This window comes from Dermochelys coriacea, chromosome 3, assembly GCF_009764565.3.
Source record: "Dermochelys coriacea isolate rDerCor1 chromosome 3, rDerCor1.pri.v4, whole genome shotgun sequence".
Classification (NCBI taxonomy): Eukaryota; Metazoa; Chordata; order Testudines; family Dermochelyidae; genus Dermochelys; species Dermochelys coriacea.
The window spans coordinates 205,157,805-205,170,628 of NC_050070.1; the positions used below are offsets into that span (position 1 = coordinate 205,157,805).

Sequence of the window (12,824 nt, forward strand, 5' to 3'; positions counted from 1 at the left end):
AGGTGATTAGAGAGAAGAGTGGAGAATGGGTGGAATCAATTGTAATTAGATGCTGAAGAGAGAAAGTGCGTGGAATTGTGAACTGTACCGGGGCTTGACTTGTTAGAATCCAAATTTCTTAGAAGATGGGCAGGAAATTTGAAAATGTGCTTCTGTGTAAAGCTGGGCTATCTTATGTCACTTTTCTGATCTTCACAGTGTGTTCAATTCACTGAGTCACTGTATCTCATATTTGCTTTAGTATCTGTGAAAGCTGGTGATCAATACTGCACATGGGTGATTAGAATGTACAGATTCCCAAACTCCGAGGGATTAATTTATCTGACTCAACATATATGAAGTTGAATAAAGAGTCAGGAAATAAACAATTGAATGGACTGAGCTATTGAAGAGAGAGAAAAAAGAAAAGGAATACTTGTGGCACCTTAGAGACTAACAAATTTGTTAGTCTCTAAGGTGCCACAAGTACTCCTTTTCTTTTTGCGAATACAGACTAACACGGCTGCTACTCTGAAACCTGAAGAGAGAGAATTATTCTTAAATAAAATATAAACATGGTCCAGAATTGCTAAGGAGAAAAAATGACACACTGGTTTAACCAGTTTCTTCAAGTGCCATTGAATGAAACTTTCTCTGTTGCTCCTGCAAATGAGACAATTTCAATGCTGTCATCGTCTGCAAAGTGCAGCAGTGATGGTGATGATTTAAGTCCCTGCCTCAGGCCTTTCAGCAGCCTTTAATCAGCAGCTCGATTCAGGAGCAGTTTCTGTTTCTTTGACACCCAGAGGTTCTTGAACATCAATATATGACTGTGCCATAAAAACAGCTGAAAGGCAAAGACTTATGCTTGATGATAAGTGCATTCTAAGTTTAGGCTAATAACATCCTCTTCAATGTGGGACAAAATGATCAATTTAAAGTGATGACTGTAGCGTTTTTCCCTGGATGTACTCCTCCAGACAACTTAAACTCGCAGGACTCATTACTAGGTGCCGCAAGTGATGAAACAGAGGAAAAGTTAAAGGAAGGACTTAAAAGAATCAAGATGGATGGGAATGGAGTATTATTATTGATTGAACACTAGAAGTGATCCAACAATGCATTATATAGAGGGAGCAATTGCATCTCTGCTTATGACTATTGTTGGGCCCAGTTTATAGTTGCTCGGTGGCCCATTTGTGTGTCCAGTCCAGGCAGTTGGTTCTGTTTTCTAAATCAGTTTTAACCCCTCAAATAAATAATTGTCCTCCCCAATCAATTAATTTTCATCCAAATTATTTATCCCCAAATCACCAATTTGATTCCCCAAATAATTTTGCCCTCCCCTAACTCCACTGCCCCTGTTTCTGCTGCTTTCATGGACTCTCAGCCTTCCAGCTTACCCGCTCCTCTCTCCCCGCTCCCTTCCTGTGCAAAGCACAGTACTCCCTGCTCCCTTCCTTCCTTCCTTCCTTCCTCCTTGCTATGTTATCGAAGCCCTGACCCCTGATGACTTGTTGTCCTCCCAGGGACTCACTGCACCTGTGCAAGGGGGCAGAGCTCACGTTGTGTGTGGCCATTTCCTGACTTTTGAGATCTTCCTTTTCTAATCTAAATTTTCTTGTAATAAGTCTAATTTCTCTACGCAGTGAGAGGATCATAGTCCTCAATGTCTGTTTACATCTTAAACCAGACAGTCCTGTCTTGATTTAGCCAGTGAAAGGCAAGCTTTCAGAATTTGGGGTTTTCTCATGGTACTCTCTGGCCTATTGTTTTATTCCCATCCCAATCCCACATTCTGTAGCAGGATGTTTAAGAGAAGCTTTTATACAAATAGTGTGATGAGTTTGTAAGGGCTTTCATGCCTATGGTTCTGTATGTGTGATATTGATAAGATCCCCCCTTTTTAGGGGAAGGGATGAATGAATGGCTTGTAACTTTGCCATTTGAGATCAAATACCTGTACAGATATATTATAATATATATCTTGCTACCTGTGCTTATATCAATACTTGTGTGCCATTCACATCTGTTAACCTTATGCATGATGATTAGGAACGAGCCGAGGTCATGCAAGTAGCCTTCCTTGTTCTATTTCTCCTCACAGGGTTCGCAAGATTTTAAACTTGCGTGTGTTTGAAGACGAAAGCGGGAAACACTGGTCTAAAAGTGTGATGGATAAACAGTATGAGGTGCTTTGTGTCAGCCAGTTTACTCTGCAGTGCATCCTGAAAGGAAACAAACCAGACTATCACATGGCTATGCCTGCAGAGCAAGCAGAGTCTTTCTACAACAACTTCCTAGAACAACTTAAAAAAGCCTACAAACCAGAGCTTATTAAAGGTAAGGTAGACCCGATATGTTTGAAAAAGGGGTACTTTAAAAATGTTGTGGGTGACTTTTGTCTTTCCCATTTAGGGTAGAACTGAGTCCTTTCTGGGACTTAAGCTCCAGTTTTTAATGTCCCAAGCAAAAGCTGCTTACATAGACAGCTCCCTAAGAGTTGCCATCTTCTCTTTGCCACTTCGTAACGTTGATGCTTTGCTCCATAGACGATGCCTCAGTCTTTCTTCCCAGGTGTGGCCATGCATGGTGCTATCCCCAGACAGCTAGACCAAACCAGAATCTTCTCTCCTTAAGGTTTTTCTACTAGTTTCACTTAAAAGTGAATGGGGTAGTGAACATTATGACTTTCACTTTTTACTCCTTCATTTCCCACCATGTCACATGTTGATGATGGTAATAGGATATGCTTTATGTTGCTGATACTAGGATCTTATCTAATCAGTCTGTTCTCTGCTCCATTCATAGTTACTAAACAGCAGTCTTCTCTTGGCTAAAGGAAACATGGTGGGTGCCATTCTTCCTTGTTCTCAGGCCTCTGTTCATCTTTTCTCTCTGCTTCCTATGGTCCTCTCCTAATTTGTATTGAATTTTTAGTATAATTGTATAGCAAACAAGTGTATACAGAAAGAACATTGGTGTCAATATTGCTATCATTAATAAGGTAGATTGAAGTATAAAAATATAACTCGTATTATACAGGTCTGCTTCATCCTGCTTAAGAGTAAAGCAGTAAAGTAAGGAGAAGAATGGTAGATAGGGAAAGGTTTAAGGGTTAATCTCCTGATTGACAGTATATGAACCGTAATTATCCCAGATACTTGTGTATCGTATAGACTTTCAAAAGAGATCGTGTCTGCTAGTGATGAAATCCATTCCTGAAATGTCAATCTCGTGTCAGCTTTCCAATGTCTTAGTATAATATTTTTTGCAGTTAATATGCTGATAATGATCTAAGTAATGTTGTTCTCATAGACATTTCAGTTTTGACACATAATATAGGAAACCTAAATCTGATGAAATTGCAGAGTTCTTGCGTCCTGAAATTTTAAACTGTAGCTTTCAGACTGCTTCTTATCCACCATTGTTATAGCCTAAATCACATATTTTCTTTTATGTGTATGTCAAGTTATTACTAAGTTAGGGGCCTGTTTTTGTTCTCACTGAAGGCAGTAACAAACCTTCCCTTGAAGTCAACGAGACCAGAATCTGGTCCAGTACTGACTTTGTTTGGTTGAATCCTCATCTCTCGGTGAAATTAAACTGAAAAACATAAGTGTGTTTTCCCCCAAAGAATGAAATATAGAAGGTTTGGCATATCTAGCCTTGTTTTCTGGCTTTGTGGAATATTCTATTTCATTGTTTCTGAATTCTCATACCACAGCGCTTCACTTTGAGGCTTCTTATATTTTGACAGCCATATTTTAAATGCTCTCTCTTTCTCTCCCCCCTGTTCCCAAGTAACATAATAGTTGAAATAAAATAGTAGTCACCACTGTCTCTTGAATGTCTGTTTTTACTTTAAAAATAGCTTTAATTTCTGCTCTGTCTTGCTGCAAATGTATGTTTAAAAATGCACACTGTCTGTAATACTGTTGTGTGATGAGTTGGGAATTGCTGTCCTCACTACCGTGCCAGGTAATACACATTTCAAACTAGCTCAGTTAAAAGAGCCATCTACTAATTTATACTTTCAGGAGGCTGTTCCAGTCTGTGTCCTATTGAGTCTAATTCTGCTGATGGATATTAAAATCTCCTCCATCAGTTTGTGGCTTACAAAGTGCTATGCCTTTGCCAGAATATTTGTAAACTTTCTGAAGTTTGTAAACAGTCTGTGAACTGCCCCAGCTCTGTGCAGACAGCCGGCACCACAGACATTGAGTGAACCACCCAATGACCAAAAGATCTGTTAAGGTATGAAGGCACCAGGCCAGGTTTATTGTCAACAAAGCACGGTAATAGCACCTGGCAGACTCTACGAGGATACTAAGACACGAATGCTTGTGACAAAGGACGTAGCTCAGTGAATGGCGGGACTTTCCATCCCCCCCTTGGTTGGACAAAGATACTCCCTCTGAGATACATCTTTATACCCTGATACAACAAATTATGTGCTGCCTCTGACATAGTTATTGCCTCCAGATATGGCTAGTTATCACCCGCCACCTTGTACATGTTGGTTCGATCGAAACATTTCTATTATGTACTGTCATCCTGACCTTATCTTTTAGGAGGTCAGTGTGTTCCTGTTATCCTTGGGGAATGTTTTTGTACCATCCTCGATATTGGGATGTTTTGGTACCACTTGATATTGGGGTATGTTTGCATGAATGCTCTGTCCTTAGCACTTCTTAGAAATGTGTATTTCTGCAATATTAGCCCTGTTTTTGCTAGATTCTATGAGCAGGTCCTGCCTCATACCAGGCCTCTGATGCAAGGGCTTATGTCTCAGGCTTTCTTCCTACTACACCCGGTAGTTTGGCTGATGGCGGTCGCAAACTGTAATAATCTTGCTGAGCTGGAGCACTGTAGCTAATGGAGCTTTCATATTCAGTGAAGCCATATACCAGTGGGACTTGTGGAGCTCACCAGACCTTTGGCAAAGTTGTAATAACCAGTCTAGGACCTGATGGAGCATTCAAACATCCTGACATCAGTACTGAAAACTTCCAAAAGTCAGCAGCCTACATTGCCAGAAATTATTCTGTGCCTTAGATTTTATGAAGGTTAATCGGAGGAATGGTCTACTGGCCAGAAAACTAGTTGGGGACCCAGGTTCCTCGAATATATTACGGAAATGAGGGCCAAGGGAGGAGATAATTACCTAAGACTATGTCTACACTACCCAGTTAACCCATGTGATTGGAATTCAGGTTAGCTTAGCCCAGATATGAGCGTGCCCACTGCAAAGCAATACTTGAGTTACTGAGGCCTCGCTGTTTCTGCACTTCCCCCATCTGGGGGCATAGCCTATGGTTCTTTGAGAAGCTCTAAGATTCTTTTTCAGTTGTTGGTGCCAATTCCAAGAGAACTTGTCTGTCCTTTGGGAGGGAGAGAATTGTGGGAAGGGTATTGGAGGGCTATTAGCACTTGAATGATTTAGCCTGAAGGTTACAGCCAAAGTCAAACTGGAACCCAGGCTCTAGCCCACATCCCCAGCTAAGCCAGCAAGCCTGGGCTTAAAACACCTCCAAACCCAGGTCAGAGGTCTTTGTGTGGACAGTAGGGTAGTTTAAGGCCAAAACCTGGATGAGAACTTGGGTTTAATTGTGCAGTGCAGATATATCCTTAGATAGATTTATGAATAAAACAAATATGAAGTTTCTAGGCCATGCTGTCTGAGAGATGTGTCCAAAGAATATTCTAAAACGAAATTACTTCTATTTTTAAAGTCTCATATCTCAGAAATGGCTTGTTTGTTTCACCTTAAATACAGAAAAGAAACAAAAAAAATTCCATGTCCCTGGAGGTACCACACATACAAACCTCTAAAGGAAAAGGATTTTAAAAAACTAAGAGGGTGATGATGTAAGCAAAAATGAACTTGTGATTTTAATTAAATTTTTACATATAGACTAATGCCTGTAAGCTTATTGTATCAAAGAGAAAGTGGAAAGGTATTTTGGTCAATTGATAAGTGCATAGGCAGGGAGAAGGTATTTGATGAGAGGGCTCCTAAATCTAACAGATATAGGCATACCAAGATCCAATGGCTGGAAGTTGACGTAAAAATATTCAAAAGGAAATAGATGTATATTTGTTACAGAAAAGGAAATTAACCATTGGAATAGCTTGCCAAGGGATGTAGTACACTCTGCGTGACTTGGAGTCTGCAAATCAAGACTGGCTGTTTTTCTAAAACAGTGTTTCCCAAACTAGAGATGCCGCTTGTTCAGGGAAAGCCTCTGGCGGGCCGGGCCGGTTAGTTTACAGGCCGCATCCGCAGGTTCGGCCGATTGCGGCTCCCACTGGCCGCGGTTCATTGCTCCAGGCCAATGGGGGCTGCGGAAAGCAGCGGCCAGTACGTCTCTCAGCTCGTGCCGCTTCCCACAGCCCCCATTGGCCTGCAGCGGTGAATTGCGGCCGGTGGGAGCCGCGATCGGCCGAACCTGCAGACGCGGCAGGTAAATAAACCGCCCGGGCCTGCCAGGGGCTTTCCCTGAACAAGGGGCGTCCCTAGTATGGGAAACACTGCTCTAAAACATTCACTAGCTCAGCTACAAGTTTTTGTGTTTGATGCAGGAATCACTGGATGTGGTCTGTGTTACGTAGGAGGTCAGATTAGATGGTCATCATGGTTCCTTCTGGACTAAAAATCTTGTTACCTCGTCAGCTGTCTCAACAGGCAGACCTGAGAGCACAAGGGAAGCTAGGCACTGCCTTCACAACTCCCTCTTCCTTCATTCCTGGTGCAGCCCCAAAGTGCTAAAGTGGGTTATGCTGACTCTGAGCAGACAAGCTAGTTTTCTCCCTCTAGCTGTAGCCACTCCACAGCTATCCTTTCCCAAGCCCTGGTCAGGATTATTACCCAGCAATCCCTTGGTGCTTCACAACACTTCAGAAGACTGAGGGAACTGCCTCCCCCTAGAAAGGCCTTGTCCAAGAAATAGCACCTAGATCGTCTTGTCTCCATGTTTTCTATGGACAATACAAGAAGTCCACCAAAAACATAAAAGAAATCCAGGAAGCATCGCAGGGATTTGGACTCTTCCACAGAATCTTATGCTTCCCTCCCTTGTCAAAGGAAGAAAGGAATTATCAGAACTCAAGAAGTCATATGCAGGGTCAGAGAACAGTCTGTTCTCCGTTGTCTAGCTTGGCACTGTGTCCAGGTGTGTTGGTACCGTGTTATGCAAACAGCTGGCAAGATGGAGAGAAGTACTGCTGTCAGGCAAGTATTTTTCCCTCCTCTTGTCTTGCCTCTCAACTCACACCTTCAGGAATCATTACATCTGAATGAGAAGCACCCGCTAAGAGCGGATATCTGAACTGACAGGTAAGGAAATATCTCAGCTTTTGCTAAAAGGAGCAACTTCTGGTACAGGTACCCAAAACGGAGGCAGCAGTTGCCACATGTATGAAGAAAATGGTGACTCCTGCTGAAGGAGAATACGTGCCTTAGAAACAGGTAGAGAGAACAAAACAAAACAAGTCTGTCTGTGAAGGCTGTAGTGAACTCGTAGTTCCTTCATCTTTCACTTGCTCTTCCAGAGCAGTATTGTTGAGGTGCAAGGAAGTGATAGAAATCCCATCCCTTCTGAAGCACCATGCTATCCAGTGCAGCTGCCAGAGCATGGTCTGTGACCGAGTACTTGGAAAGCTGACTTGCAAGCCAAATAGCTGCTAGCAACTTCCCCCGGGAGGGATGACAGACTCTCTGGAGACTTTCTAGCTAAGGTGGTCTTCCTCCTCACTTTGTCTGTGAGATCCCATGAGAGAGTGTAGCTGCATAGAACGAAAGCTGGCTTTCCTTTCATTATTATGCCATTTTGAAGTACCACTCTGACCTTTCTAGAAACGGAGGCTCCAGGGCAGGGAGATATAGACAGTTAGGGCAGTTATATAGACCAGCAGCATTACAGCGGTGCAGCTGCACCGGTGCGGTGCATCTGGTAAAGACACACCATGCCAATGGGAGAAGCTCTCCCACCGATGTAGCACTGTCCACACCCGCGCTTAGGTCGGTGTTACTTACGTCACTCAGGGATGTGGATTATTCACACGGTGTAAGTCATACCGAAGTAAGCTCTAGTGTAGATCAAGTCTTAATGTATAAGGAGCCAGAGCACTAGCAGCAAGTGTTTCCATTTTAAGATGATGTTTTCAGTAGCTCTTATCTTTTCTAATTCTGTATATCTTTTGGACTGAAATTGGCCAAGCTTGGCTTCTGCCTGAGGTGAATGTTGTTTGAATCAAAACAATTCATCCAATTTTAAGTATGGGGCTGTAAACCTGGTGCCATCTGTGTAGTATGGGAGTATGTAATATACAAATAATAATCACCTTTTTGGTACAAGTTCATCCAGAGTTTATAGTCATTTCCTGGGGAAGCTATGTAAACATGTAACCACTTTGCATACTTTTTTGGGTATTAGTGTGGACCATCCCTGCTAGCCTATGTTTAATGCTAGAGTTCCAGATTTAATGTGTTTATCAGAAACAGGAAGCTCTCCCTCTGAGTGGGAACCAAACCTGTAAGATGTACTGTGCCATAATCCATATAAATGCAAAGAGATTTTCCCTAAACATTTGAATAGGTATTTAAACTTTAGGTCTGTGAACATGGCTATTGGTTAACCATTGTTAAATTCAGTGTTCTGAAACTTATTTTTCATCTGTGAATCATTTATAATAATCCCAGAAAACATTTGCCCATGTGATTCACCAGCAAACCTCTGGGCCACAAATATAGAAAAACAATCTGGGGTTTCTCTGTGGGTTTTAATCTGTTGTGGGTGGCAAAGAGTTTAAGAAATGTGCAAAAGAATTATAATGACTGTGGCTTTTTGATTGCTCTGACGTCATTTCCCTGTGGGGGACCCCTTTCATGTTCCAGTCTCCTGCAAGTTTGCAAATTGAGATAGGGGCAGTACAAGGGAGATCAGGTCTGTTTTTCGCTTGCTTGGTAGCAATTCAGTCTCTTAAATTGTTTTATTTTCCATTATTACTTGGTATTTTTGCTGCATAGCTAGTTAGCAATTGAGAATAGAATGGCATTTCCTCAGGATAGTGAATAGTTCATGACAGGTTTCAGAGTAGCAGCCGTGTTAGTCTGTATTCGCAAAAAGAAAAGGAGTACCCGTGGCACCTTAGAGACTAACAAATTTATTAGAGCATAAGCTTTCGTGAGCTACAGCTCACTTCATCGGATGCATTTGGTGGAAAAATGCATCCGATGAAGTGAGCTGTAGCTCACGAAAGCTTATGCTCTAATAAATTTGTTAGTCTCTAAGGTGCCACGGGTACTGAATATTTCATGGTATCTTTTTTTTTGAATGGGAAATAAGGTTTGTCATAGCTTTTTTTTTAAAGCAGTAATTCTTCATAATTGTCAGTCCTTAGGGAAGTCATTAGTGAGTTTCCATTGCAAGAAATCTTTTTGCTTTGTGTTTTGGAACGTTGTGACTTTTAGCTCCCAAAAGAGCAGCAGTGCATTGTTACATCTTTGATCATCAGAAAGAAACTAGCAGCTTCGGTACTTATCTGGTTACCATTGTTCAAAGTAAGTTGCTCCAATCTGTGTGGAAAGATTTGGCCAAATCCCCATCTGCAGTTCAGAGCCCAAGCAAAGGACTGGGGAACAATATGGGAGTTTGGGAGGGCGAGTGTAATCTTCAGCTTCTCGGCCTGAAGGGGGGATGTGAAACACTGTGCATGCTGGCTTCAGCCACTGCTACAGAATGTGCAATAAAGGCAGTTGTGTTCTGAAGACCCTCTTCCCATGCACACACAGGGTGGGACCTGCTGTGGACAAGCCCATGCCACTCCTCTGCCTCACAGGTAGCCCCTTGCACTTTCTCGGAGAGCTGTCTTGGAGCTGGGCTCTACATGACACAGGACCGCGCGGTACCGTTGGATGGACTGTTTGTGGGGTGGCCTGCTGAGCAACAGAAACATGGTATTTCTGCTGAGATTCCGAACGTATGTGCCTGCAATGGGCCGGTTGGGATTCATATTCGTAGCGAAACTCAGCTTTTATCTGGCAAACAGAAAATGGGTCTCAGAACATTTCTTCAGGTATATTATGCAGTCAGAAATGGGGCTTTCCCACGTCACCTCTACTGTCCGCTAACTTCTGATCTATTAGATGTGGCTTAATGCACATCTGTGCTGGGAACACTAATCCAAGGTCAGGGGAAATATTTCCCCCCCAGGGTTTTTCACCACTTTGCTTTGAAGAATGGAAGAAGCCCTTGTGCTTGGGCAGCTTTAACTCATTTTAGACTGTAATTTTGAGGATGCACTTGCTTGGCATCAGAAGTTCTGTCAGAGACTGGCTCAGCATGCGCAAAAACTTGGAGTAGCGAATTTTGACATATGGCTATTTCCTATCTGCTGAAAATCCTTTTCAAGCATTATCTAAAATAGCACAACGTTTTTGCAGATGTTCTTCACCAAAACAATTAAGCTCTGGTAGCATTGACATAAGGCAGCGCGTCAGTGATCTGTCTCAGCGTAGGGGTGCTCCAGGCTACTTAAGGGGTTTCCAGCTACCCGTGTTCAGTGGTAAAGAAGCCTCTGGGTAACTGTTCCTCTCTATCTGTCTTGTATCCTCTTCCCTCTCCCATGAGGCATTACACAGAATTTTTCTCTCTGTGTTGCCACCTGCTGTCTCTACGGCAGGACTAAAAAAGGAGATTGAAGCTCATGCATTGGGAGAGGGAATGTGTTGAGCCTAGCATAGGAGCAGTCTGAACTGCATAGGAAGGAAGGGAGACAAGGAGAGCACGGGGGGCAGGGGGACAAAGTTGGGATGGAGGAAGCTGAAGAAATGTAAAGAGCTGCAGGAGAAATAAAGAAGGGACGAGAAGGAAAAGGAACAGGTAGAAAAAGACAGGAGAAAACGTGTACAGAGAAAAACCTGAAACTGCAGCGACTCTTTTTGAGACCAAGTTTGGTGGGAAATGGAGTGCCCAGGCACCAATCCATGGTGTAGTGGGCACCCTAGGAAAAAATGCTGTAAATAGATAAAAGAAAAGGAGGACTTGTGGCACCTTAGAGACTAAAAAATTTATTTGAGCAGAAGCTTTCGTGAGCTATAGCTCACTTCATGAAAGCTTCTGCTCAAATAAATTTGTTAGTCTCTAAGGTGCCACATGTCCTCCTTTTCTTTTTGCAAATACAGACTAACACGGCTGCTGCTCTGAAACCTGTAAATAGATAGTGTCAAAACTGTGCCAAAAAAAAAAAGCGTCAGTTGAGGTAATTCATTATTGAGGCTTACTCGAGCACTTTGGCCTCTCTGGCCCCACCCTGTTGCAAGCTAACGTCTACCCCCCCCCACTGCCTCCTATATCTTTCCAATATGAGCGATGAACCTTTATCCAGCCACCCCATAAAGCCTGTATGCCACCCTCCATTTTAGATGTTTATTATTGTTAAATACTGTGTTCTTGCCTCTTATCCTCCAAATACAGACCAGAAACATGGCCCTCTACCACCCTCACTTCCTGGCATGGTTTCAAAAACACAAACACATGCTGCATCTTTATTCTCTGACCGAAAGAACACTGTCTCTTGTCTGCCATTCTAGCATGAACGAAGAGCTCAGTCCACCCATCCAGTTTCTCTTTCTGTATTGGAAGCTCTTTTATACTTTCAGCATTCACCTAGCTGTGTGACTAGCAGACCCCCTCGGTCGTAAACCACATCCCTACCTTTTTCCACTTCATGCAATGTGTATATCAGAGGCCACAGACTTCAGAGAGCCCTCATTTACCAAAACAGGCTATGAAACTATTTATTGTATTATCATAGTGCCTTGGAACTATTCCAAGAACTCCATTCAAACACAGAACAAAAAAATGGTCCCTTCCCCAAATTACATTGCATTACATTTTTATTAGATGAAAGCATGAGTGTTTATTTCTGCTTAATTTATTTATAAGCATTTAAGTTCTAGGAAGTTGCTGGATGCTCAACACTCTTGAAAGTCAGGCCTTTTATCTAGGCACCTACATATAGGAATAAAGGCTTAACATAAAAAGCCATTTAAAAAAAATGTCGACCCCACTTTTTCCATAGTGTGAACCCTCAGGGCGCAGCCTTCTTTCAAGAGTCTTGTGACATTTTTTTTCTTTTCATTTTCAGATGGCAAGTTTGGAGCCTACATGCAGGTAAACATCCACAATGATGGTCCTGTGACTATAGAACTAGAATCCCCTGCTGCCACGACAGACCCGAAGCAGGTAAGCCATTAGAAGGCTCTAATTCAGAGTGAGGGGAAACACTTGTACAGTTCTCAGGGTGGACGTGCCCTGCTGACAGTTGGGTGGCTTGGGGCTTTACTTTGTTCTGTATCACACGGTACAGCTGATTTTTGTCATAAAGTCTTAATGCTTTCTGAATTGTCCCTGCAAAGTTAAATAATTTTTCTTCAGTTCCCTGGCTTCTTGGAAGCTGCCTACCGTCTTGCTAAAGGTCACGTATGTGTCATGTGGAGCAGCATTTATAGTACATTCTTCTTCATCATTAAGGCTGCCTTTTAATCATGAGTCATAGATCTTTTTTTTTTTAATGTATTTGGCTTTTTATTTTACAATCAAGACTTTTGACATTTTGGGGCTATTGTACATTGGTGGGTGCATGGGTGATCAACAAGCGAACTAGTTTTTCTGAGAAACTAGAGTGCTGCCAGATTAAACCCTGAGCAGCATGGGAGGCTAATGAGAAGTAGGGGCAACACTGCTGTGTTGCATTGGATCAGACTAGAGAACTCTGAGAATTTAATTCCTCTCAGGTGATGAGGTTTCCCTACCCTCTAGGATAAAAATAATTATTTG

General features: G+C 42.5%; 1 protein-coding gene across 2 annotated transcripts in view; it reads left to right on the plus strand.

The window, feature by feature from the left end:
* DTD1 (D-aminoacyl-tRNA deacylase 1) overlaps positions 1-12,824 on the plus strand; it is an 85,397-nt gene that overhangs the window by 6,993 nt on the left and 65,580 nt on the right. For both annotated transcript variants that reach the window (XM_038396552.2, XM_038396551.2), the window contains exons 3-4: positions 2,087-2,322; positions 12,133-12,230. In XM_038396552.2, the coding sequence (XP_038252480.1) occupies positions 2,087-2,322; positions 12,133-12,230 (334 nt within the window). The remainder of the gene's footprint in view (positions 1-2,086; positions 2,323-12,132; positions 12,231-12,824) is intronic.